General features: G+C 44.0%; 1 protein-coding gene across 4 annotated transcripts in view; it reads right to left on the bottom strand.

Annotated features, from left to right (window-relative positions):
- The window catches only part of ALDH1L1 (aldehyde dehydrogenase 1 family member L1), a 126749-nt gene that overhangs the window by 28862 nt on the left and 71339 nt on the right, over positions 1-26548 (bottom strand). For 2 of the 4 annotated variants that reach the window (XM_059161965.1, XM_059161966.1), the window contains 7 exons: positions 18959-19106; positions 17027-17146; positions 15653-15780; positions 11762-11912; positions 10521-10591; positions 1515-1620; positions 78-165 (listed from right to left, as the gene is read on the bottom strand). In XM_059161965.1, coding sequence (XP_059017948.1) covers positions 78-165; positions 1515-1620; positions 10521-10591; positions 11762-11912; positions 15653-15780; positions 17027-17146; positions 18959-19106 — 812 coding nt within the window. The remainder of the gene's footprint in view (positions 1-77; positions 166-1514; positions 1621-10520; positions 10592-11761; positions 11913-15652; positions 15781-17026; positions 17147-18958; positions 19107-26548) is intronic. The other 2 variants (XM_059161967.1, XM_059161968.1) reach the window with 2 other exon arrangements.

The following is a 26548-nucleotide window of genomic DNA, read 5'->3' as shown; positions in this document are numbered from 1 at the left end:
AACCCTGTTCTGACCAAGAAAATCTCCAGCTGCCTGGAGCCCTGGCACCCCCAGATGCCCATGTCCACATTCCTTACCAGATCCCGGGAGGATGTTGACCACACCCTTCGGAATGCCAGCCTTCAAGGTCAACTCTGCAAACTTCAAGGCTGTGAGTGGGGTCACCTGAGGAGACAGGAAAGAAGACTGGGTCAGGAGGGATTGGGAAGTGAGGTTCTTCCATCCTCTCCCAGCAGCCTAGATAGCAAGCAGGGAGAAGCAGTCATGGCAGGAAGACCATCGAGGTAAGCGCCATCATAGTGGGTACTGGCAACCCAGCCAGCTTTCCCCAGGGCTCCAGTGGAAAGCTGGGAGTAAGGCCTGCTTCCTCATGTACCTTGTAGTGTCTTCTCCTGGAAGGCTCCAGCTCTGTGGCCAGGCCTGGCCTCTTCCTAAATGTTCATACCCCCTTCACTCGGGCAGTGGGGAGTCCCAGGACAGACTGGATGCACTTCATGCCAGATTCTGATTACCTCCTCATTGCTGGTGGCCGTTCCTCTCCTCTTGGCCTGCCAGCAGCCATTCCTCTTCGGGCCCAGGTTATATTCCTTGTAAAGGTTGGCTTGTGCCCCACCTACCAGTGAGCCTCAGAATCACCACATTTATGGGGTGCTGGCCCTGGGAGAGCATAGGCTTGTCGGGGGCTCTTCCAGGGACAGTTGCCTGGATCTGTGCACACCACCGCAACGCTAACAGAGGAGTTATGGGTCAACTCATAGGGTTGCTGTGATGCTCAAGAAGCAAATACATGCAAATTTTTAGTATAATTTGTTATATATTAAAATGCTTTAGGAGTTCCTGACTTAGTGTGAATACTGTAAATGTCAACTGTTGTTATTGCTGGTTTTTAAATTATAATACTTTTAGAGCCAAATTGCCCCAAAGCAGCTAGGGGAGCAAGAGACCTCTGGGGCACACTGTCCAGAGCCCTATGATAGAGCATCTCACCTTCAAGTCCTAACACCACTGGGGGCAGGTAGGGGAGGGGCTGCTACTGCAGCTGAGGCTCATTCAGAGTGTCCTCATCCTGGGGGGACCCTGCTCAGGCCCTTCCAGACTGTCTGAGTGACCCCAAGGTCCTATCTCTGTAGCTTTTCTATAAGGAACTGGGTTTCAGTCTCAGAGCATGAGGCCTGGACAAGGGTTACCAAACAAGGTTTCTGCTCCCCCAAACCCAGAGTTCTGGCACCTGTGGAGAAATCCCTGACTGTTTACCAAGCAGCTATAGGTACAGGGTTGGCTAACCTGACTTAGCCACTCTACCGATGAAAGAACAGACTGCCTACAGCCCCCACTGGTCCCTGCCGCATGCTGCCTCTGACAGAATGGGACCCAAAGAAGGCCAGCCTTCATCAGCAGTACTGCTCCTCTCTTGGGGAGAAACCAGTCCTGGGTGGACACCTGTCTCCTTTATAGGGTGCTTACCAATACCCTCTACAGCCCACACGCCCTGCCCAGAACATGCCCACACCCACCTGGGCAGGCTTGATCACCACTGTGTTCCCAGCAGCCAGGCAGGCAGCCGTCTTCCAGGAGAGCATCATCAGGGGGTAGTTCCAGGGGATGATGATGCCACAGACCCTGCCATACAAAAGAAGAGGGACTCTGTCTCCCCATTCAGCCTGAGGGCCGGAGTGCACCTCCCAGTGTCTTCTCTCCCAAGACGACACCCACTCGGCTGTGCTCCACTCACTCCACTCCACTCCGTAACACTCCACTTCAATCCACTCCACTCCACCCCACTCCAGGCTTCCTGATATGGAGCCAAAGGTCCCTGAGAGATAGCTCATCCCTGGCTTACCAGTCCCTGATGGGGCAGTATGATCAATCTGGCAGTAGCCCGTACTGTCACTCCAGTAGTGCAATTGCTGGGTCATAGGGTAGTTCTATTTTCAACATTTTGAGGAACCTCCATGCTGTTTTCCAGAGTGGTTGCACCAGCTTGCATTCCCACCAACAGTGTAGGAAGGTTTCCCTTTCTCCGCATCCTTGCCAGCATCTGTCATTTCCTGATTTGTTAATTTTAGCCATTCTGACTGGTGTGAGGTGATATCTCATTGTGGTTGTTTTTTTTTTTTAAAGATTTTATTTATTTATTTGAGAGAGAAATCACAAGTAGATGGAGAGGCAGGCAGAGAGAGAGAGGGAAGCAGGCTCCCTGCTGAGCAGAGAGCCCGATGCGGGACTTGATCCCAGGACCCCGAGATCATGACCTGAGCCGAAGGCAGCGGCTTAACCCACTGAGCCACCCAGGCGCCCCTCATTGTGGTTTTGATTTGTATTTCCCTGATGCAGAGTGATATGGAGCAATTTTTCATGTGTCTGTTGGCCATCTGGATGTCTTCATTGCAGAAATGTCTGTTCATGTCCTCTGCCCAGTTTGTGATTGGATTATTTGTTCTTTGGGTGTTGAGTTTGCTAAGTTCTTTATAGATTTTGGACACTAGCCCTTTATCTGATATGTCATTTGCAAATATCTTCTCCCATTCTGTCAGTTGTCTTTTGTTTTTTTTTTTAACTGTTTCCTTTGCTGTGCAAAAGTTTTTGATCTTGATAAAATCCCAATAGTTCATTTTTACCCTTACTTCCCTTGCCTTTGGCGATGTTCCTAGGAAGATGTTGCTGTGGCTGAGGTCGAAGAGGTTGCTGCCTGTGTTCTCCTCAAGGATTTTGATGGATTCCTTTCTCACATTGAGGTCCTTCATCCATTTTGAGTCTGTTTTCATGTGTGGTGTAAGGAAATGGTCCAATTTCATTTTTCTGCATGTGGCTATCCAATTTTCCCAACACCACTTATTGAAGAGGCTGTCTTTTTTCCATTGGACATTCTTTCTTGCTTTGTCAAAGATTAGTTGACCATAGAGTTGAGGGTCTATTTCTGGGCTCTCTATTCTGTTCCATTGATCTAGGTGTCTGTTTTTGTGCCAGTACCATGCTCTCTTGATGATGACAGCTTTGTAATAGAGCTTCAAGTCTGGAATTTTCATGATATTTATTCTTTCAGTATAGCACTTTTTAAAAATTAATTAATTTATTTTCAGCATAACAGTATTCATTATTTTTTTCACCACACCCAGTGCTCCATGCAATCCGTGCCCTCTATAATACCCACCACCTGGTAGCCCAACTTCCCACCCCCCGCCCCTTCAAACCCCTCATATTGTTTTTCAAGAGTCCATAGTCTCTCATGATTCACCTCCCCTTCCAATTTTCCCCAACTCCCTTCTCCTCTCTAACTCCCCATGTCCTTCATGATTTTTGTTATGCTCCACAAATAAGTGAAACCATATGATAATTGACTCTCTCTGCTTGACTTATTTTACTCCACATAATCTCTTCCAGTCCCGTCCATGTTGCTACAAAAGTTGGGTATTCATCCTTTCTGATGGAGGCATAATACTCCATAGTGTATACAGACCACATTTTCCTTATCCATTCATCCGTTGAAGGGCATCTTGGTTCTTTCCATAGTTTGGAGACCGTGGCCATTGCTGCTATAAACATTAGCAGATGGCCCTTCTTTTCATGACATCTGTATCTTTGGGGTAAATACCCAGGAGTGCAATTTCAGGGTCATAGGGAAGTTCTATTTTTAATTTCTTGAGGAATCTCCACACTGTTCTCCAAAGAGGCTGCACCAACTTGCATTCCCACCAACAGTGGAAGAGGGTTCCCCTTTCTCCACATCCCCTCCAAACATGTTATTTCCTGTCTTGTTAATTTTGGCCTTTCTAACTGGTGTAAGGTGATATCTCAATGTGGTTTTAATTTGAATCTCCCTGAGGACTAGTGATGATGAACATTTTTTCATGCGTCTGAGAGCCATTTGTATGTCTTCATTGGAGAAGTGTCTATTCATATCTTCTGTCCATTTTTTGATATGATTGCCTGTTTTGTGTGTGTTGAGTTTGAGGAGTTCATTATAGATCCTGGATATCAACCTTTTGTCTGTACTGTCATTTGCAAATATCTTCTCCCATTCCGTGGGTTGCCTCTTTGTTTTTTTGACTGTTTCCTTTGCTGTGCAGAGCTTTTGATTTTGATGAAGTCCCAAAAGTTTATTTTTGCTTTTGTTTCCTTTGCCTTTGGAGACATATCTTGAAAGAAGTTGCTGTGGCTGATATCGAAGAGGCTACTGCCTATGTTCTCCTCTAGGATTCTGATGGATTCCTGTCTCGCATTGAGGTCTTTTATCCATTTTGAGTTTATCTTTGTGTATGGTGTAAGAGAATGGTCCAGTTTCATTCTTCTACATATAGCTGTCCAGTTTTCCCAGCACCATTTATTTAAGAGACTGTCTTTTTTCCACTGTTATTTTTTCCTGTTTTGTCGAAGATTAATTGACCATAGAGTTGAGGGTCCATATCTGGGCTCTCTACTCTGTTCCACTGGTCTATGTGTCTGTTTTTATGCCAGTACCATGCTGTCTTGGTGATCACAGATTTGTAGTAAAGCTTAAAATCAGGTAACATGATGCCCCCAATTTTATTTTTGTTTTTCAACATTTCCTTAGCGATTCGGGGTCTCTTCTGATTCCATACAAATTTTAGGGTAATTTGCTCCAGCTCTTTGAAGAATACTGGTGGAATTTTGACTGGAATGGCATTAAAAGTATAGATTGCTCTAGACAGTATAGACATTTTAACAATGTTTATTCTTCTGATCCAAGAGCATGGAATGGTCTTCCATCTTTTTGTATCTTCTTCAATTTCTTTCATTAGTGTTCTGTAGTTCCTTAAGTACAGATCCTTTACCTCTTTGGTTAGGTTTATTCCCAGGTATCTTATTTTATGTTTATTCCATGTTTTTCATGCTATAGTAAATGGAATTGATTCTCTAATTTCCCTTTCTGTATTTTCATTGTTAGTGTATAAGAAAGCCACTGATTTCTGCACATTGACTTTCTATCCTGCCACATTGCTGAATTGCTGCATGAGTTCTAGTAGTTTGGGGGTGGAGTCAGTATAGCACCTTGAAAAACATGTCATCCCTACACCTTGAGAACAATGACCATCTGTGACTATTATATCTTCAGTGCCTGACACAGACTTAGTGCTTAATAAATGTTTGTTGAATGAATGACTGGTAGGCCAAATTTCATATTTTCTCTGAACTTAGGCTTTACATTTCTAAAATTAAAAAATATATACACTTAGATTTCTTCAGCTGAAAAAAAAGAAGGACTCTCATAATAAATATTCATTCATACAACAAATACCTATTGAGCACTTACTTTGTGCCAAGTAATTTCATCACTGTAGCAGTTTTAGGAAACTGTCATTATATCGCCTAAATCCAGGAGCATGGAACATTTTCCATTTCTTTGTGTCTTCCTCAATTTCTTTCATGAGTACTTTATAGTTTTCTGAGTATAGATTCTTTGCCTCTTTGGTTAGGTTTATTCCTAGGTATCTTATAGTTTGGGGTGCAATTGTAAATGGGATTGACTCCTTAATTTCTCTTTCTTCTGTCCTGTTGTTGGTGTAGAGAAATGCAACTGATTTCTGTGCATTGATTTTATATCCTGACACTTTACTGAATTCCTGTACAAGTTCTAGCAGTTTTGGAGTGGAGTCTTTTGGGTTTTCCACATATAGTATCATATCTGCAAAGAGTGATAGTTTGACTTCTTCTTTGCTGATTTGGATGCCTTTAATTTCCTTTTGTTGTCTTATTGCTGAGACTAGAACTTCTAGTACTATGTTGAATTGCAGTGGTGATAATGGGCATCCCTGCCGTGTTCCTGACCTTAGCGGAAAAGCTTTCAGTTTTTCTCCATTGAGAATGATATTTGTGGTGGGTTTTTCATAAATGACTTTGATAATATTAAGGTATGTGCCCTCTATCCCTACACTTTGAAGAGTTTTGATCAGGAAGGGATGCTGTACTTTGTCAAATTCTTTTTCAGCATCTATTGAGAGTATATGGTTCTTGTTCTTTCTTTTATTGATTGATTAAATCAATCAATGTGATACAACACATCAATAAAAGAAGTTGAGAGACTGTCTTTTTTCCACTGTTATTTTTTCCTGTTTTGTCGAAGATTAATTGACCATAGAGTTGAGGGTCCATATCTGGGCTCTCTACTCTGTGGATGTTGAACCACCTTTGCAGCCCTTGAATAAATCCCACTTGGTCGTGGTGAATAATCCTTTTAATGTACTGTTGAATCCTATTGGCTAGTATTTTGGTGAGAATTTTCGCATCTGTGTTCATCAAAGATATTGGTCTATAGCTCTCTTTTCTGATGGGATCCTTGTCTGGTTTTGGGATCAAGGTGATGCTGGCCTCATAAAATGAGTTTGGAAGTTTTCCTTCCATTTCTATTTTTTGGAACAGTTTCAGGAGAATAGGAATTAGTTCTTCTTTGAATGTTTGGTAGAATTCCCCTGGGAAGCCGCCTGGCTCTGGGCTTTTGTTTGTTTGGAGATTTTTGAATACTGTTTCAATCTCCTTACTGGTTATGGGTCTGTTCAGGCTTTCTATTTCTTCCTGGTTCAGTTGTGGTAGTTTATATGTTTCTAGGAATGCATCCATTTCTTCCAGATTGTCAAATTTGTTGGTGTAGAGTTGCTCATAGTATGTTCTTATAATTGTTTGTATTTCTTTGGTGTTGGTTGTGATGTCTCCTCTTTCCTTCATGATTTTATTTATTTGGGTCCTTTCTCTTTTCTTTTTGATAAGTCTGGCCAGGGGTTTATCAATCTTATTAATTCTTTCAAAGAACCAAAGAACCAGCTCCTAGTTTTGTTGATTTGTTCTGTTTTTTTTTTTTGTTTGTTTGTTTTTGTTTTTGTTTTTTTGGTTTCTATTTCATTGATTTCTGCTCTGATCTATATAATTTATCTTCTCCTGCTGGGTTTAGGGTTTCTTTCTTGTTCTTTCTCCAGCTCCTTTAGGTGTAGGGTTAGTTTGTGTACTTGAGAAAGGCTTGTACCACTATATATTTTCCTCTCAGAACTGCCTTTGTTGTGTCCCACAAATTTTGAACTGTTGTGTTTTCATTATCATTTGTTTCCATTATTTTTTTCAATTCTTCTTTAATTTCCTGGTTGACCAATTCATTCTTTAGAAGGATGCTATTTAGTCTCCATGTATTTGGGTTGGGTTCTTTCCAAATTACCTCTTTTGGTTGAGTTCTAGCTTCAAAACACTGTGGTCTGAAAATATGCAGGGAATGATCCCAATCTTTTTATACTGGTTGAGAACTGTTTTAGGACCAAGGATGTGATCTATTCTGGAGAATGTTCCATGTGCACTAGAGAAGAATGTGTATTCTGTTGCTTTGGGATAAAATGTTCTGAATATACCTGTGTTGTCCATCTGGTTCAATTTGTCATTTAAGGCCTTTATTTCCTTGTTGATCCTTTGCTTGGATGATCTGTCCATTTTAGTGAGGGGAGTGTTAAAGTCCCCTACTATTATTGTATTATTGTTTATGTGTTTCTTTGATTTTGTTATTAATTGGTTTATATAGTTGGCTGCTCCCACATTGGGGGCATAGATATTTAAAACTGTTAGATCTTCTTGTTGGACAGATCCTTTGAGTATGATATAGTGTTCTTCCTCATCTCTTATTATAGTCTTGGGCTTAACATCTAATTGATCTGATATAAGGATTGCCCCTCCTGCTTTCTTCTGATGTCCATTAGCATGGTAAATTCTTTTCTACCCCCTCACTTTAAATCTGGAGGTGTCTTCGGGTTTAAAATGAGTTTCTTGTAGGCAACATATAGATGGGTTTTGTTTTTTTATCCATTCTGATACCCTGTGTCTTTTGATTGGGGCATTTAGTCCATTAACATTCAGGGTAACTATTGAGAGATATGAATTTAGTGCCATTGTATTGCCTGTAAGGTGACTGTTACTGTATATGGTCTCTCTTCCTTTCTGATCTGCCACTTGTAGGCTCTCTCTTTGCTTAGAAGACCTCTTTCAATATTTCCTGTAGAGCTGGTTTGGTGTTTGCAAATTCTTTCAGTTTTTGTTTTTCCTGGAAGCTTTTAATCTCTCCTTCTATTTTCAATGATAGCCTAGCTGGATATAGTATTCTTGGCTGCATGTTTTCCTCATTAGTGCTCTGAATATATCATGCCAGCTCTTTCTGGCCTGCCAGATCTCTGTGGATAAGTCTGCTGCCAATCTGATATTTTTACCATTGTATGTTACAGACTTCTTTTCCCGGGCTGCTTTCAGGATTTTCTCTTTGTCACTAAGACTTGTAAATTTTACTATTAGGTGACGGGGTGTGGACCTATTCTTATTAATTTTGAGGGGTGTTCTCTGCACCTCCTGGATTTTGATGCTTGTTCCCTTTGCCATATTGGGGAAATTCTCTCCAATAATTCTCTCCAATATACCTTCTGCTCCCCTCTCTCTTTCTTTTTTTCCTGGAATCCCAATTATTCTAATGTTGTTTCATCTTATGGTGTCACTTATCTCTCGAATTCTCCCCTCATGGTCCAGTATTTGTTTGTCCCTCTTTTGCTCAGCTTTATTCTCTGTCATTTGGTCTTCTATATCACTAATTCTTTCTTCTGCCTCATTTATCCTAGCAGTGAGAGCCTCCATTTTTGATTGCACCTCATTAATAGCTTTTTTTTATTTCAACTTGGTTAGATTTTAGTTCTTTTATTTTTCCAGAAAGGGCTTTTATATCTCCCGAGAGGGTTTCTCTAATATCTTCCATGCCTTTTTCGAGCCCGGCTAGAACCTTGAGAATTGTCATTCTGAACTCTAGATCTGACATATTACCAATGTCTGTATTGATTAGGTCCCTAGCCTTCGGTACTGCCTGTTCTTTTTTTTGTGGCGAATTTTTCCACCTTGTCATTTTGTCCAGATAAGAGTATATGAATGAGCAAGTAAAATACTAAAAGGGTGGCAACAACCCCAGGAAAATATGCTTTAACCAAATCAGAAGAGATCCCAAATCGTGAGGGGGGAGAAAGGGGATAAAAAGAGGTTCAGAAAAAAAAAAAAAAGAAAATGAATAAAGAAAAAGTATAAAAAAGAAAAAATATATATATATTAGATAAACTAGTTAAAAAACGTTTAAAAAGAAAAGGGTAAAAGTTAAAAAAAATTTAGCAGAAGAAGAGAAAAAAATTGAAAAAGAAAAAAAAATTAAATTAACTGCAAGACTAAAGAATCATGGGGAGAAAGCCATGAGTTCCGTGCTTTGCTTTCTCCTCCTCTGGAATTCTGCTGCTCTCCCTGGTATTGAAACTGCACTCCTTGGTAGGTGAACTTGGTCTTGGCTGGATTTCTTGTTGATCTTCTGGGGGAGGGACCTGTTGTAGTGATTCTCAAGTGTCTTTGCCCCAGGCAGAATTGCACCACCCTTACCATGGGCTGGGCTGAGTAATCCGTTTGGGTTTGCCTTCAGGAGCTTTTGTTCCCTGAGCACTTTCCTTAGAGTTCCGGAGGACAGGAATGAAACTGGCGGCCTCCTGGTTTCCAGCCCGGAGGAGCCGAGAGCCCGGGGCCCCACTTCTCAGTGCGCTCTCAGAGAACAGCGCCCAATAACTCCCATCTGCCTGACCTCTGGCCACGCTCTGAGCTCACCGAGCCTGTGACCAGTTCAAGGTAACACCGAGCTGTGAGCTCACACTCGGCTCTGTCTTTGTAGCTGGCTTCCCTGTTCTAATACCTGTAAGCTCTGTGACACTCAGACACTCCTGATCCTTCTGTGACCCTGTGGGACCTGAGGCCATGCTGACCCTGTCTGGGCTTCACCCCGGTTCAGCCTCTGGAGTGACGTCCCTCAGTGCAACAGACTTTTAAAAGTCCTGATTTTGTGCTCTGTTGCTCTGCTTGCTGGGAGCTGGCCCCTCCCCCCGGGGTCTATCTTCCCATCGCTTTGGATTCACTTCTCCGCCAGTCCTACCTTTCAGAAAGTGGTTGATTTTCTGTTTCTAGAATTGCTGTTCTTCTTCTCTTCAATATGCCATTGGATTTGTAGGTGTTTGCAATCTTTAGATAAGCTATCTAGCTGATCTGCTAGCTGAAGTAGTGTCAGCCAGCTACTTCTCTACCATCTTGACTCCTCCCCTATTTCTCTATTATTTTATTCCTGTTCCTTGGTTCTGTGTATTCTTTGTTTTTATACACATTCATCATTATGATCTTTCCAGAAAAAATTTTTCAGGTTCACCCTCTATGATCTTGACTGCTAGAGGGTTATTAAGGGAATTAAGTAAAATTATACTTATAAAGTCATTACAACAGTGTCTGGTACAGAGCAGGTACTTTGGGAATGAAAGCTGTTTCATTTGCTAGAATGTAAGTCCCCTAAGGATAGGTATTCTCATCAGCTCTGATCATCACTGTATCTCCAGCACCTGAACTGCCCAGCACATCGTAACTATCCAATAAGTAGACATGGGAGAGATATGCAGAAAGGGGATGAGTGTCCACACAACATACTGTACGAAAAGCACCCATTGTGTGGAGAATCTTCACCCTGTGCTGTGACTCACCCAATAGGCTCTTTCCTGGTCAAGGTCAGGTTGCGGTTTGGTCTGGCATGGTTGATAGGGATGGTGGAGCCCTGGAAGAAGCATGGGGTGGGGGGGTCACTGAGAGGGGAATCCATGGTTTCCTCACCCATTCCCCTGGGCAGCCAGACTGTGCCTGGAGCTCAGAATTCAATAGTCTTGTCTGTGGCCTGCAGCCCCCATGAACCAGACAGGTAAGAGACCGAAACCTTCCAGATTATGTATGACAGGGGTATCTGAGGAATCCAGACACAGGTGGAGTGGGCAGCCAACAGGTGTAAGATGTCTGCTACACAGAGCCTGGCAGAGTCCTCAGATGGGAAGTTGGTCCTGGTACAGGTAAGCTCTCTGGCTTTGACACTGGGGCAGAGAAAAGGGGAGTGAGAAGCCAAGTTGCATCTGGAGAGTGTGCTAGTCCAGGAGGGCCCATTTAGGGGCAGTTCTAGCCAGCAGCGATACAGCAGCAAGAGGAGCAGAAGGTAGGCCTTCCATCACACCTGCACCCTCCACCCCATGGAATGGACACAAGGCATGAACCTCAAGTCTGGCACAGACCCATGAACCCACCAGTGATAGGTGTCCCATCACAGCCTGTAGTGGGCCAATCTCTGAAAATGGGTCCCACGGTCCCACTCTGATCCCTGGGATCTGGGAGATGGTGAGCTACTCCTTCTGCGAAGATGCAGAATGGCACAGTTGGCCTTAGGAAGAGATGATGCAGGTGTCCCCAGCACCACCTCAGGAGCCCCCACAAAGGCAAAGTTTTCTCCGTTCATGGCAGATGGATGCCAAGCCTGAAAACAGCAAGGGAATGGAGGGCTGAGGCAAGGGTCAGAGCAAGGCCTGCAGTAGCTGACAGCAGCCCCCGCCAGCAGCCAGCAAGGACCTGGGCCTCAGTGCTCCATCAACAGGAGCTGAACTCTGCCAACATTTCTCCAACATCTGAATGGGACTGCAGGCAGGGTCTCCCCAGAGCCTCCAGCCAAAGCCCAGCCTGGCCACACCTTGACACTATCCTTGGGAAACCCCCGGCATGGAACCCAGCCCAGCCTGCCTGGACTGCCCATCTGCAGAAGTGATAGCTGATCAATGGGGTTGTTTTAGGCCAATAAGCTGTGGTTGTTTGTTATGCCACAGGTGGGCTAATGCATTGCCCTCAGAGTTTCCTGCTGGGCCCAGCCTCCTGTGTGAACTCACTTGGTGGGCAGGAGCCTCAGCCTCACCTGAATCTTGTCACACCAGCCAGCAAAGTAGCGGAAGGTCTGGATGGACATGCCCACATGGGTCTTCAGGGCCAATGTGTAGACAGCACCTGCATCCAGAGCCTCAATGGTGGCCAGCTCCTCCTGATGCTGTTCCATGAGGTCTGCCAACCTGGCCAATAGGTGGGGTGCAGAAAGGAGGGAGATGGGCTCAGGCCTGGAGCAGCCTGGCCTGTTCTTTGAAGGCCCTTCTTCAGTGAGTCAGGGGTTCTTCCTTGCACTCCCAGCTCTGCCACACTCTAATGTGCTGACCTCAGTTTCCCCATCTGTGAGATGGGACAGTAAGGTTTCCTTTGCAGGATGAGTGTGAGAATGGTGCCCTTCTTGTCTCTCTCGCCTCTCTTTTCCTTTCTTCCTTCCTAAAATTGATTCCTGTTGATGGATTAACTACTTCATAATGGTGCTTACAAACGATCCTGCAAAACAGTCCCTCTGCCTCTCTAATAAGGAGGTCACCATTTCAAAAGGCCACCCTGTCTGTCTCAGGACAGCCTTGACCAGGGGAAAGCATGTCTGGCTTCAAGCACCAGCCAATCTGGTGGAGTATGCCCCCAAGGATGGCATCTGTGGGGAGGGCGGGATGGGGGCTATGATGGGAGAGATGCAAGGAAAGTTGCATCTACACAGCCCTTCTTAAGTGGGAGCACTCTGACAGCAAGCTGACCTTCCATGCTTCTGGTGGGTATGCTGCTATGGGTAGCCTGGGAATTAGGACTCTTCCGCCTTCCCTGATGTAAGGGAGTTCAGGGAGAAGCATGCTCAGAGGGCAAGGTGGACAGAGGAAGGTGGAGACCACAGATCTAGAGCAGCTCTCAATCTTGTACATGGGGGAGCTCTAGCCCAGAGACAAGTCTGGGACCAAAGCCTGCTGAGCTGCTCCTCTCCGCACATAGCTGTAGCATGTCTTAAACCCCCAAGTACACACTCACACTCTCCGGGAAGCCAACCTTCACCCCACATCAATCACACCTCCCTGCAGTGTCCTCCTAACACCCTCCGTCTTTCTTCAAACCTCACCTGACTATTACAGATACCCACTTAGGCAAGTATTCTGGTACTATCTGCCTTCCTCTGAAGGCTGGTACAGTATTTGGTCTCCTGCTCCCTCCTGGGCCTCCTACACCCACCAGGCACACAGTCAGCATGCGGCACAAGGCTGGTGAGTGAAACTGGACCAAACAGACATGAGCGATCTAGTGGCAGAGCCACACTGTTACCTCAAAGACGATATATACCCAGGTAATTCTCTAGCTAAGAATAACAAAGGTGTCAATCATTCTTTGAGAACTATTCTAGACCAGATAAGGAAAACACCATGTTGTGGCATTTCAAGGACTAGGGTTTCATCAACTAGAAAAACATGTGCCTAAGGTATAAATCTGTATTACAAATAAGCCAAAGATGGCCTCTGTGTATTGGCCCCTTGGTTGTTCACATCCTCTTCGCAGCGTGAGACTTGCCAGCTCAGACGCTTGCTGCATACACACTTATATATCCAGTTATTTTAAAAATAGTCCAAACAAGCAGACTTTGAGCCATTTAGAGCCTTGTTGCTTTGTATCCTCCAGGAACCTTACTTGACAGCTGTTATCATTGGTGAGATGGACCACAGTTATAACTGCTGCCCTTCCCAGCCCTCTGACCCAGAGACTCCTGTTCTGCTACAGAGCAACAGGGCCAGAACATGGGAGCCCCCTCCTGGATCTCTTGAACCCCAAGAGTTCCCTTGCACCCTTCCCATTCTGGGTAGGGGGCCCCCACTACAATCTCTGGAGGGCCTCCCACTATGGGGGCACCACCCCATGAAGCCTGTTGCATTTTACTACTTCTTATGGCCATACCTTTTCCTTTGACCAGCCCCAAATCCCTCCAACTCTGCCAGACAATGTCACACGCATGTGATGTGGCCATGTCATAAGTCCCTAGCATGACTATCACCCTAGCAAACCATTTGGGAGGCTCTTCAAAGACAGCTGAGTGGGACTGTTCTGTTGTCCACTTTATTAAGCTGCTGCTCTACCTCCCAGAGTCCTGTCTCCAGAAAGTGCCAGTGGGGAAAGCAGGCGAAGCAATCTCCATCAACCCACAGGTCTGCTGGTTGGAAGTAAGGAAGGGAAAGGGTGGGGTGCCAGGCCCATGGCTCCTTAACAGCAGTATGGGCCACCACCACATTCCTGGCTGTGGACTTAAGGGGGTGTCTGAACACAAGGTGACAGCTTACCACAGATTCTCTCACCAATTTTTGGTGGTCCCGCTCTGGTAGCTGGGACACTGGCTCTCCAGGTTCCTGAGAGGCTCAATCTTGTCCCTCAGTGGTTCTTGGGGGCTGCCTGGTGACTTTATATAACACTTCTTTCTGGTTATTTCTTCCCAACTTACCCCTACAACGCATTCTATATTCCATAGTATCTACCCATGGCCTTTTTCCCTCATTGAACGAGGGGCTCCCCCTTCCTGGGCCAGCAATGGGTACACCTCCACCATGGGGACTGGGAGACTACATGAGGCAGGTACCGGGTTATTGGGAGCTCTCAGGCCTGGCCTCAAGACGTGTGTCCAAGCAGTCCAGGACTGTCTTTACAGTTGTGCAGGAACCAACAATTCCTCACTGTGGTGCGGCCAGTGGTGCTATTATGGCATATGCCACTAGAAGGCAGCAGAGAACCTCAAGGAAAAAACTGGGCCAGCACTTTGTGCCAGGGGAGTCTCTGCTTCAGGGCCAGAAGGCTCAGCACCATAGCCTGGGCTTGCACATTTTGGTTCAGCCTAACCTGGGGGCTCTAGGAAGCCAATGGCTTCCTAAAATTGATGGACTCTTCAAGGAATCTTGAAACAAACTTAAGTTATGGCAGGCTGGGCGCACCTCCCTAAACCCCACAATCTCTGTTCCATTTTGAAACCATACAGTCCCCCTCCCCCACCTCTGGTCCACTGTGCTGGGGGCTGTCCTGGGGGGTCTGTCCTCCGGAACAGGAAAAAAATGGCATTCTGACTGCAAGGCCAAGACAGGTTCTCTCTCCCACCAGATGACAAGCACATTTGGACCACATCATGACCAGGCTGTATGCCTGACAACTTCCCCAGGACCCGGAGCACAAAAGCCAGGTTCCTGAAACCAGCTTGCTCACCAGTCTTTTCAACATTGCTTAATTCATCTGCCCAGCAGACTCCTTCTAGAAACATTACCCCACTTCCTTGAGGGTGGCTGCTCTTCCCCCATTGGGACCACTTGGTTGTAGGGGAGCAGTATCTTCTCCAGACCTTATTCCCACCCCATTCTCAGATGCTGGAGCACCCTGAAGTCCTTCCCTAAGATCTCTGATGGAACTAAGGGGAAAGAATCCCTTCTGCCCCGGTTTAAGAAACAAACAAACAAACAAACAACAAAAAAACAAGACAGAGAAGTGTGCGATTCTGGCAGTTAGTGTGGAGCTGGGCAGGTGACCGCAGACAGAACAGGCCCCATCCTTCCTTTGCTGTCTTCTGCATGAAGTGGCCTGATCCTGCCTCTGGCCAGTCCACTCCAGGTAAATGCTGTCCTGAGTCTGCCCAGGACCATCTGTTAGCTTTGCCAGTCTGCTTCTCCGATCTGATCAGTACCTTCACTTTTGCACCCTCTCATCTTCTAATACACTGTCCCCTCCACTGAGGACACCTTTCCCCTCAGGGCTACTTGTGTCTGGCAAAACCCCTCCTGACTCTCAAGCCACTTCCTCTGGAGCCTTTTCTCAGCCTCAGGCCTTGGTTGAACAAACCTGTCCAAGACTCTACCTTCCCCCTGGTAGGACCCAAGCATGCAGCCCCAACCCAAGCTGAAGGTCGGGGGCTGACAGGAGGTTGTGGGGCTCTCACCTGTACAGGAGCTGGCCCCGATCCCGTGCATTGATCTTCCCCCACAATCCGTTCTCAAAGGCATCCTTAGCGGCAGCCACTGCCTTATCAACATCACTGACCTGAGCCAGGGACACCTGGCAGATGACCTGTGGTGGAGCGGAGTTGTGAGGTCTTCCCTGGACTCCATGTACAAAGAAGCCCCACACCACCCACTCCCCTGGCCACCTGGGAGGGCTCATAGGGCATGGTTGGCCAACGGGAGGAAAGGCAAGGGCCTTCAGAGAGACCTGCTGTGTTTCCACACACCAGGATCCTTCTTTGCCTTGTCACTGAGCCCAAACAGGGCAACAGACTCAGGCTCCAGCTACAAGGCTGAGGATCAACTCTGTTTTCAAGCCAAGAATAGAACCCATTAATTCAGTGAGTCTGAGGTGGAAGGTTTATTTCTTTAGTCTAGACACTGACTGTGGCAGAACCATTCCTGTCCCCATCCTTGCTCTGTGTCCTGACAGTGCCCACCTGCACTACAGGGCAGGCTCTCACACCTCCTTCCACCTGGGCTTGGCCGAAGGGAAACCCAGGAGGAGACAAAAGTGAGAGGAGTGAGGCTAGCACCTTGCTGGTCACCACAGGTAGGCTGCACCCTCCCTGCCAAGGCCCTAGCACCCAGGCAGCCCTGCCCACACAACCTCCCTTCTGGGATTCTCAAAACAGGCCTTAAGGTGGTAACAGCTCCCAATTTCTGCCTGAGAGTACTGCATCCTCTTTTGTGTGTCCCCATAGCCTTTCTACTCCTTTGTCCTCCACTTTCTTTAAATTCCCCTCAAATGACCCACTTCGAGTGTGCTGTTTTCTGCAGGCCCTAAGAGATGCTATAGGGTGGGGCAGAATGGAAAACTATCAGCATGCACATGTTGGAGTAAGTGTTGTTTCAGGTAAGTGTATGTGTAAGAGAATACAATATGTGTGTACTAGGTCATGACATAAGAGGATTACGGTCAAAAGAGTCTGATAAACACAGGATATTCAAGGAAGAATTTCCCAACAGTGAGGTGTACACATATTTGAGAAGGTAGGGGCCATGCTATGGCTATTGTATGGAAGAGGAGGGAATGGCTTTATTTCCTCTTTGGGGCAGGGGGCAGAGTTTAACTCTGTTCCAGTCTCTGAAGCAGGCCCAGGCTTTTAGAATCCTCCTGACTCCTTCCCAGTTCTCCCTTCTGGGCCATTCTTGTAGGGAGACTGGAAAATGACTGCAACCCTTTTGCATCCAAGCAGAGGCCCACCCCCAGGCCAGAATCCCCAGATGCCAGGTGGGGGAGTAGATGGGAGAAGAGGCCATGGCGTGAGTAGAGAGGAGAAAAGGTAGGAGGGCACGCCAGGTCTGCTCACACTTCCGTCTGTCGGGTTGATGGTCTCATAGGTCTTGGCACCTTCAGCACCCACAAACATGCCCCCAATGAAGAGCTGGTGGGGCATTCGGAGGGTCAGCTTGTTCACTGCCTTTTCCACCTGGGAAGGGAGTTTTTGCAGGTGTTAGCTGCAGTGTGGACTCTTCACAAGGTGCATCAGTGATGGATACAAACCCACAGAGACACAGGAAACTCTCATAGTCAAAGAATAACCACTTGTGCACATACCACACACACACACACACACACACACACACACACTGCCAAGGGGACCAGGGCCCAAGGTTCCTCAGCCTTTTCAGATCCCTTTTGCTGAAACTGGTCCTGCTGCCTTCCTTGGTCCAGTGAGCTATTATGTGTACAGTGGTGGCAGCTGAGTGATAAGAAGAGATGGCACAGAATCTGAGGACAGACTGCTTGGGCTAGGACCCCAGTCCTGACATTTACCCGCTGTGTGACCTCAGGCTGGTGGCCTGGCCTCCACATGTAGGAAGTGCCAGCTGGTAGACAGATACCCATCACTCACCAGACATGATGCCAACTCCACTGCTCACTTCCCTATAGACCTGAAATTTCACACTGAATGCATTCTCTGGGTGTCATTCCTCTCCTGAAATTTGTTCACTTGTCCACAATCCCAAGGTGAACCTCATCCATCCTGGCCACCTGGCCACCTTCTTCATCTTTTGTTCTAAACAAACTATCCCAATGCTAAGTCCTATGGGGGCTGGTACCCTACCAAGATACCTCAGGATGATTTTTCAAGAATTTGCTTTAAAAATAAGTTTGTGGGGGACCTGGGTGGTTCAGTCGGTTAAACATCTGCTTTCAGCTCAGGTCATGATCCCAGCATCCTGGGACTGAGCCCCTTATCAGGCTCCTTGCTCAGTGGAGAGTCTGCTTCTCCCTCTCTCTCTGCTGTTCTCCCAGCTCATTCTCTCTCACTTTCTCTCAAATAAATAGAATCTTAAATATAGATGTATATAAATTTGTAACTATGTTATTACACTTCCATATATACAGTTGAATGTATAGGATCACTTGTTTTGCTTATTAGAAAAATATTCCCAATCCCCCATTTCTCCCCTCTACCTCCCTCTCTCCCTCTCTTCTTTTCCCTCTTTTGGCATTGTCACAAAGGGAATTTAATGCAGGCAACTGGTGGTACAGGTGATGAAAGAGCTGAGAGGCCAGGAGTCAATCCAGAGATTGATCCAGAGATTGACCCAGAGACTGACAACACTTGAAGCCCCAGCCATTACTAGACTCGAAGGGCAAGGAAGTGATGGTACCAGAACTAGGGTCTAGAGATCCCCAGAGGAACTAGAGTTCTGACAGAGTGGTCTGGCAGGGGCTAGAGCCACAGCAGAGATGAGGCTACTATTGGGAAAAACCACCAAAGGAGAAGGAGGGTGAGAAGTATACTGTAGAAGTCTCTTCTTAATACCCTAGTCTCAGGGCTTCTGGGTGGCTTAGTCAGTTAAGCATCAAACTCTTAATTTCAGCACAGGTCATGATCTCAGGGTCATGAGATTGATCCCATGCTAGGTGTGAAGCCTGCTTAAGATTATTTCTCTCCTACTCCTTCTTCCTCTCCCCACCTTGCTTATGCTCAATTGCTCCTAAAATCAATCAAGTTTGTGGGGGACCTGGGTTTCAATCAATCCTGGGTTTCATGTCTTGAGGGTCAGAATTTGTCCTATAGATAACAATCTCCTCTGTTGTATTTTCCTAACTGTACTGGCATCCTCAGGGTATCCAGGGTTACCAGGGAGAGCCTAGGACACTGAAGGTGGGTTCTTAGGTGCCCTGGCTTCCTGATGTCCAGGTCACCCCCATGTGCCATTGTGTTTCCACATATGTGGGTGTCTGAGGGGTCTGCAGGGCCAAACCCATGTGGAGGAATACTCACATAGTCAATGATGCACTTGTTGTCTTTGTCGTCCCCTCGCAGCTTTCTCACTAATAGCTGGATAAAGTCCCCAAAGGTGGTTGCCATGTAAATATCTTCATTTTCTAATTCCAGTCCATCACACAGCTCCTTCACTTCCTCAACCAGTCTGGGAAAAAAGAAGATGGAAAAGTGAAAGAATGGGAAGAGGCTTGGCAGAACTGCATCACTGTAGTGGTAGAGGTCATGATGCCAAACACAGTTTCCCAGAACAGACTTTCATCTCAACACCAAAGTGTGAGTGTTAGTTTAGAACTGGGGTTGAGAGCCTAGTCCATGGATTCAGAAGGCCCTGGTTTCAGGTTCTGGTTCCATTACTTACTAATTAGTGACCCTGGGCAAGTGAAAAACTCTTCTGCACCTTAGTTTCTTTGCTGTACTACTGGAACAGTAATAACTCTTCCACCAGTTTCTTTCTTTCTTTTTTTTTTTTAAATTTCTTTTCAGCGTAACACAATTCATTGTTTATGCACCACACCCAGTGCTCCATGCAATATGTACCCTCCATAGTACCCACCACCTGGCTCCCCCAACCTCCCACCCCCCACCCTTTCAAAACCCTCAGATTGTTTTTCAGAGTCCATAGTCTTTCATGATTCATCTCCCCTTCCAGTTTCCCTCAACTCTCTTCTCCTCTCCATCTCTCTATGTCCTCCATGTTATTTGTTATGCTCCACAAATAAGTGAAACCATATGATAATTGACTCTCTCTGCTTGACTTATTTCACTCAGCAGAATCTCTTCCAGTCCCATCCATGTTGATAAAAAAAGTTGGGTATTCATCCTTTCTGATGAATGGAGGTATAATACTCCATAGTGTATATGGACCATATCTTCCTTATCCATTCGTCTGTTGAAGGGCATCATGGTTCTTTCCACAGTTGGGTGGACTGTGGCCATTGCTGCTATAAACATTGGGATTCAGATGGCCCTTCTTTTCACTCCATCTGTATCTTTGGGGTAAATACCCAGTAGTGCAATGGCAGGGTCATAGGGAAGTTCTATGGAATCCATCAGGTCCTGGGCTCTTGTTTTTTGGGAGGTTTTTGATCACTGCTTCAATCTCATTACTAGATATTGGTCTATTCAGGTTGTCAATTTCTTCCTGGTTTGATTTTGGGAGTTTATAGTTTTCCAGGAATGAATCCATTTCGTCTAGGTTGCTTAACTTATTGGCATATAACTGTTGATAATAACTTCTGATGATCATTTCTATTTCCTTGGTGTTAATTGTGATCTCTCCCTTTTCATTCATAATGTCATTAATTTGAGCTTTATCTCTTTTCTTTTGGATAAGTGTGGCCAATGGTTTCTCAATCTTATTGATTCTTTCAAAAAACCAACTTCTAGTTTCATTGATATGTTCTAATGTATCTTTAGTTTCTATCTCATTGATCTCTGCTCTAATCTTGATTATTTCCCTTCTTGTGTGTGGAGTTGGCTTAATTTGTTATTGATTCTCCAGTCCTTTAAGGCGTAGAGACAGCTGGTGTGTTCTGGATTTTTCAATTTTTTTGAGGGAGGCTTGGATGGCTATGTATTTCCCCCCTTAGGACCACCTTTGTTGTATCCCATAGGTTTTGGGCTAAAATGTCTTCATTCTCATTGGTTTCCATGAATTGTTTAGATTCTTTTTTGATCTCCTGGTTGATCCAAGCATTCTTAATCAAGGTGGTCTTTAGTTTCCAGGAGTTTGAGTTCCTTCAGAACTTTTCCTTGTGATTGAGCTCCAGTTTCAAAGCATTGTAATCCGAGAATATGCAGGGAATAATCTCAGTCTTTTGGTATCACTTGAGCCCTGATTTGTGACCCAGTATGTGTTCTATTCTGGAGAAGGTTCCATGTGCACTTGAGAAGAATGAGTACTCTGTTGTTTTAGGGTGGAATGTTCTGTATATATCTATGAGGTCCATCTGGTCCATATGTGTCACTCAATGCTCTTATTTCTTTATTGATTTTCTGCTTTGATGATCTGTCTATTACTGAAAGAGGCATGTTAACATCTCCTCGTATTAATGTATTCAAATCAATATGACTCTTTATCTTCATTAATAGCTTTCTTATGTAATTGGCTGCTCCCATATTGGGGCCATAGATATTTACAATTGTTAGATCATCTTGGTCTTCCACCAGTTTCTAATGAGTAAATGATATAATCCACATGTTGATAATAATAATCAATATGAGATTAATAACTCTTTGAAAGACATTGTTAAAGGATAAACAAAGGGAAAAAAAAAAAACAGGTGTGCCTGGGTGGCTCAGTGGGTTAAGCCTCTGCCTTTAGCTCAGGTCATGGTCTCCAGGTCCTGGAATCATGCCCTGCATCAGCAGGGAGCCTGCATCCATCTCTCTCTGTCTGCCTCTCTGTTCACTTGTGATCTCTCTCTCTGTCAAATAAATAAAATCTTTAAAACAAATTAAAAAAAAATCCAAGGGAAAACAGGCAAAAGGCTGAACAGATGTTTCTCCAAAGAGAAAATAAAGATGGCAAAACCCATATGAAAATGCGTTCAACATCACTAGGTGTTAGGGAAATGAAAATTAAAAGGACAATGAACTATGTCTAAATACATACCAGAATATTTAAAATTAAATTCTGACCTCAGGGGAAGGAGTTAAGACGGCAGAGGAGTAGGGGGACCCTAAGTTTGTCTTGCCCTTTGGCTAGGTAGTTATCAAATCATTCTGAACATCTGTGAAAGCAACTGGAGATCTGAGAAAAGAAATGCTGCAGCTCTGTAAGTATAAAAGTAGCCACTTTTTGGAAGGTAGAGGTACAGAGAGTTGATGTGGGGATAGAGTGGAGGGGAGGGAGCCTGCTTAAGGAGAGTTGATGTGGGGATAGAGTGGAGGGGAGGGAGCCTGCTTAAGGAGGCTACTGCAAAGTGTTATAAGTAGCAGAGAGTAAAATCAGAGCTAGAATTCTGCTACAATGGGATATGTCCCTGGCTTAAAGGAGCTCAGGTGGTGAAGCATCTCAAAATTCCAGGTGGGATAGGATGGTCTAAGGATCCCCAGAGTCATAAGAAGAACAGGGGCACCTGTGTGCAGCAGAGTTCCCAGGCACAAAAGTGGGGAAGCCAGATGAAAATAGTGACTTTAGGTGCCAGCTTTCTGTGCTGTGTTGCCAAAAACTATGAATTGCTATGTGATCATGTGACCATATTCCTGGCAGGGGTCCATCAAAGGCAGAAGTGTGGTTAGACACCCCTCTATCTCCTGGGAGGAACAGTTCAGGTCTATGCTGCAGGAGTCTGTAAAACTTGGAGCTTTGAAATTCAGTCGCATGCCTGAGATAAAAATGCTCAGTCATAGGCCTCATGGACACAGAGTGTGGACTGAAATCGGAGACAAAAGAGTGACTGACTGCTTTTCTGTGAGGGCTCACTGAAGAGTAAGGAATGTGAACTTTGAGCTTCTTTCTTATTTTGGGATCTAATTTCTTTTAACAAGCACACCAAAACACACTCAGGATCTAGTTTGTTGTTTTGGTTTTTGTCTGTTTTTGTTTAGTTCTGTTTTTGTTTTTATTTTGTTTCTTATTTTTCTTTTGTCATTGTTTCCCTTTATTTCTTCCTTTCATTTCAAGGCTAGATGACAACAGAGAGAAATTCACCCCAAAGGAGGTAATACTTATTGCCACGGATTTAATCAATATGACTATAAGGAAGATGTCTGAATTATAATTTAAAATGACAATTATAAAGATACTAGCTGGGATTGAAAAAACTAGAGAATCGTTTTACTGCAGAGACAAAAGAATTAAAATCTAGTCAGGCCAAAATTAAAAATGCTATTACTGAGATGCGTCCCAAATGGAGTCTACAAAAATGAGGATGAATGAAACAAAAGACAGAATCAGTGATTTAGAAGGTTAAAATGATGAAAAATAAGGAAGCTTAAAAAAAGAGAGAACTAAAACTCTTAGATTATGAAGGGAGACTTAAAGAACACAGTGATCCCGGGCGCCTGGGTGGCTCAGTGGGTTAAGCCGCTGCCTTTGGCTCAGGTCATGATCTCAGGGTCCTGGGATGGAGTCCTGCATCGGGCTCTCTGCTCAGCAGGGAGCCTGCTTCCCTCTCTCTCTCTCTGCCTGCCTCTCCATCTACTTGTGATTTCTCTCTGTCAAAAAAAAAAAAAAAAAAAAAAAAAAAAAAAAACACAGTGATCCCCATAAAGCAAAATAATATCCAAATAATAGGGGTCCCAGAAGAGGAGGAGTGGCGGAAAGGGGCAGAAGGTTTATTTGAGCAAATTGTACCTGAGAACTTCTTTAACCTGGGGAAGGAAACAGGCATTCAAGTCCAGGAGGCACAGAGAACTCCCCTCAAAATCAATAAAAATGGGTCAACACACCAACATATAATATTGAAGCTTTCAAATTTCAGAGATAAAGAGAAAATCCTGAAAGCAGCTCAAGGGAAAAGAGGTCCTTAACCTACAAAGGTAGACACAAAGGCTGGTAGTAGACCTGGTAGTAGAGACCTGGCAGACTAGAAAGGACTGGCATGATATATTCAATGTGCTAAATGGGAAAAATATGCAGCCAGGAATACTTTATCCAACACAGCTGTCATTCAGACTAGAAAGAGAGATAACTAGTTTCCAAGACAACAAACCTAAAGGAATCTGTGAATACAAAACCAGCTCTGCAAGAAGTATTAAAGGGATCCTTTGAATGAAGGCAGAGGCCAAAAGTAACAAAGATCAGAAAGAAACAGAGACAATCTATGGAACATCAGTTTTACAGGTAATACAATGGCACTAAATTCATATCTTTCAATAATTACTCTGAATGTAAATGGACCAATACTCCAATGAAAAGGCATAGGGTATCACAATGGACAAAACAAACAAACAAACAAACAAAAACCCAAACCCACTGATACACTGCTTCCAAGAAACTCGTTTTTATACTCAAGAAACCACCAGATTGAAAGTGAGGAGGCAGAGCCATTGAACATGCTAATAGAAATTAAAAGAAAGATGGAGTAGCAATCCTTACATCAGATGAACTATAACTGTTTGTTATATCAAACAAACAACTTGGTCGATTTTAAACCAAAGACTGTAATAAAAGATGAAGAAGGACACTGTATCATAATTTAAGGGTCTATCCAACAAGATAAGCTAACAATTGTAACTATTTATGCCCCTAATGTGGGAAGAGCAAAATATATAAATCCAATAACAAAATTTAAAAAACTCAGTGATGATAATGATACACGAATAGTAGGGGATTTTAACACCCCACTCACAGCCATGGACAGGTCATCTAAGCAAAATTACAAGGAAACAAGGACTTTGATTGACATAATGTACCAGATGGACTTAACAGTTACATTCAGAGCATTTCATTCTAAAGCAATGGAATATGCACTCTTCTCCAATGCACATTGAATGTTCTCCAGAAGAGATCACATACTAGGTCACAAATCAGGCCTCAACTGGTAATAATAATAATAATAAATAAGAGCATACAATGTATATTTTCAAACCACAATGCTATCATGTGAAGTCAACCACAAGAAAAAATTTGGAAGGAAACCACAAATATATGAAGGCTAAAGAAGATCCTACTGAAGAATGAATGGGTCAACCAGGAAATTAAAGAATTTCTTTTAAAATTCATGGAAACAAATGAAAATGAAAACAAGGAACACTTGAGATGCAGCAAAGGTGGTCCTAAAAGGGAAGTAAATACCAGTACAGTCATTCCTCAAGAAGCAAGAAAAGGGGCGCCTGGGTGGCTCAGTGGGTTAAGCCGCTGCCTTTGGCTCAGGTCATGATCTCAGGGTCCTGGGATCGAGTCCCGCGTCGGGCTCTCTGCTCAGCAGGGAGCCTGCTTCCCTCTCTCTCTCTCTGCCTGCCTCTCCGACTACTTGTGATTTCTCTCTGTCAAATAAATAAATAAAATCTTAAAAAAAAAAAAAAGAAGCAAGAAAAGTCTCAAATACATAACCTAATCTTAAACCTAAAAGAGTTGGAGAAAGAACAGCAAATAAAGCCTAAATCCACCAGTAGAAGAGATATAATAAAGATTAGAACAGAAATCAAAGACACAAGACACAGAAATCAAAAGAACAGTAGAACAGATCAATGAAACTAAAAGCTGGTTCTTTGAAAGAATTAAAAAGATTGATAAACCTGCAGCCAGGCTCATCAAAAAGAAGAGAAATGATCCAAATAAATTAAATGATGAATGAAAGAGGAGAGATCGCAACCAACAACAAAGAAAATACAATAACAAGAAAATACTATGAGCAATTAATGCCAACAAATCAGGGAATCTGGGAGAAACAGATAAGTTCCAAGAAACACATAAATTATCAAAACTGAAACAGGAAAAAATAGAAAACCTGAACAGACCTATAACTGGCATAGAAATTGAATCAGTAATCAAAAATTTCCCAAGAAACAAGAGTCCAGGGCCAGATGGTTTCCCACCCAGGGGAATTCTTTTTTTTTTTTTTTTTAAGATTTAATTTATTTATTTGACAGAGAAAGATATCACAAGTAGACAGAGAGGCAGGCAGAGAGAGCAGGAAGCAGGATCCGTGCCGAGCAGAGAAGGCAGAGGCTTAACCCACTGAGCCACCCAGGCGCCCCTTCCAGGGGAATTTCACCAAACGTTTAAAGAAGAGTTATTACCTACTCTCCAGAAACTGTTTCAAAAGATAGAAATTGAAAGAAAACTTCCAAACTCATTCTATGAGGCCAAAACTACATTGATCCCCAAACCAGACAAAGACCCCATCAGAAAGGAGAATTAGAGACTAATATCCCTGATGAACGTGGTTGTCAACATTCTTGCCAACAAACTAGCTAATAGGATCTAACAGTGCATTAAAAGGATTATTCACCATGACAAAGTGGGATTTATTCCTGGACTCCAAGATGGGTCAACATTCACAAATTAATCAGTGTGATACATCGCATTAATAAAAGGGACAAGAACCATACAATCCTCTCCATCGATGCAGAAGAAGCATTTGACATATAATGCAACATCTTTTCTTGATTAAAACTCTCCACAGTGTAGGGATAGAAGGAACATACCTCAATATCATAAAAGCCCACAGCCAATATTATCTTCAACAGGGAAAACCTGAGAGCTTTTCCCTTAAAGTCAGGAATACAACAGGGATGTCCATTTTCACCACTTTTGTTCAACATACTATACTAGAAGTCCTAGCCTCAGCAATCAGACAACAAAAAGAAATAAAGGCATTCAAATTGGCAAAGAAGTCAAACTCTTTCTCTTTGCAGATGGCATGATACATTGTGTGGAAAACCCAAAAGATTCCACCCCAAAATTGCTAGCACTTATACAGCAATTCAGCAGTGTGGCAGGATACAAAATCAATGCACAGAAATCAGTTGTATTTCTTTACATTAAGACAAGAGAAAGAAAATAAGGAATTGATCCCATTTACAATAGCACGCAAAATAATAAGACATCTAGGAATAAACCTAACCAAAGTGGTAAAGGATCTCTACTATGAAAACTGTAGAATACTTACAAAAGAAATTGAGGAAGACACAAAG

Source organism: Mustela lutreola, chromosome 2 (assembly GCF_030435805.1).
Source record: "Mustela lutreola isolate mMusLut2 chromosome 2, mMusLut2.pri, whole genome shotgun sequence".
NCBI lineage: Eukaryota > Metazoa > Chordata > Mammalia > Carnivora > Mustelidae > Mustela > Mustela lutreola.
This window is presented reverse-complemented; position numbering and strand designations above follow the sequence as displayed.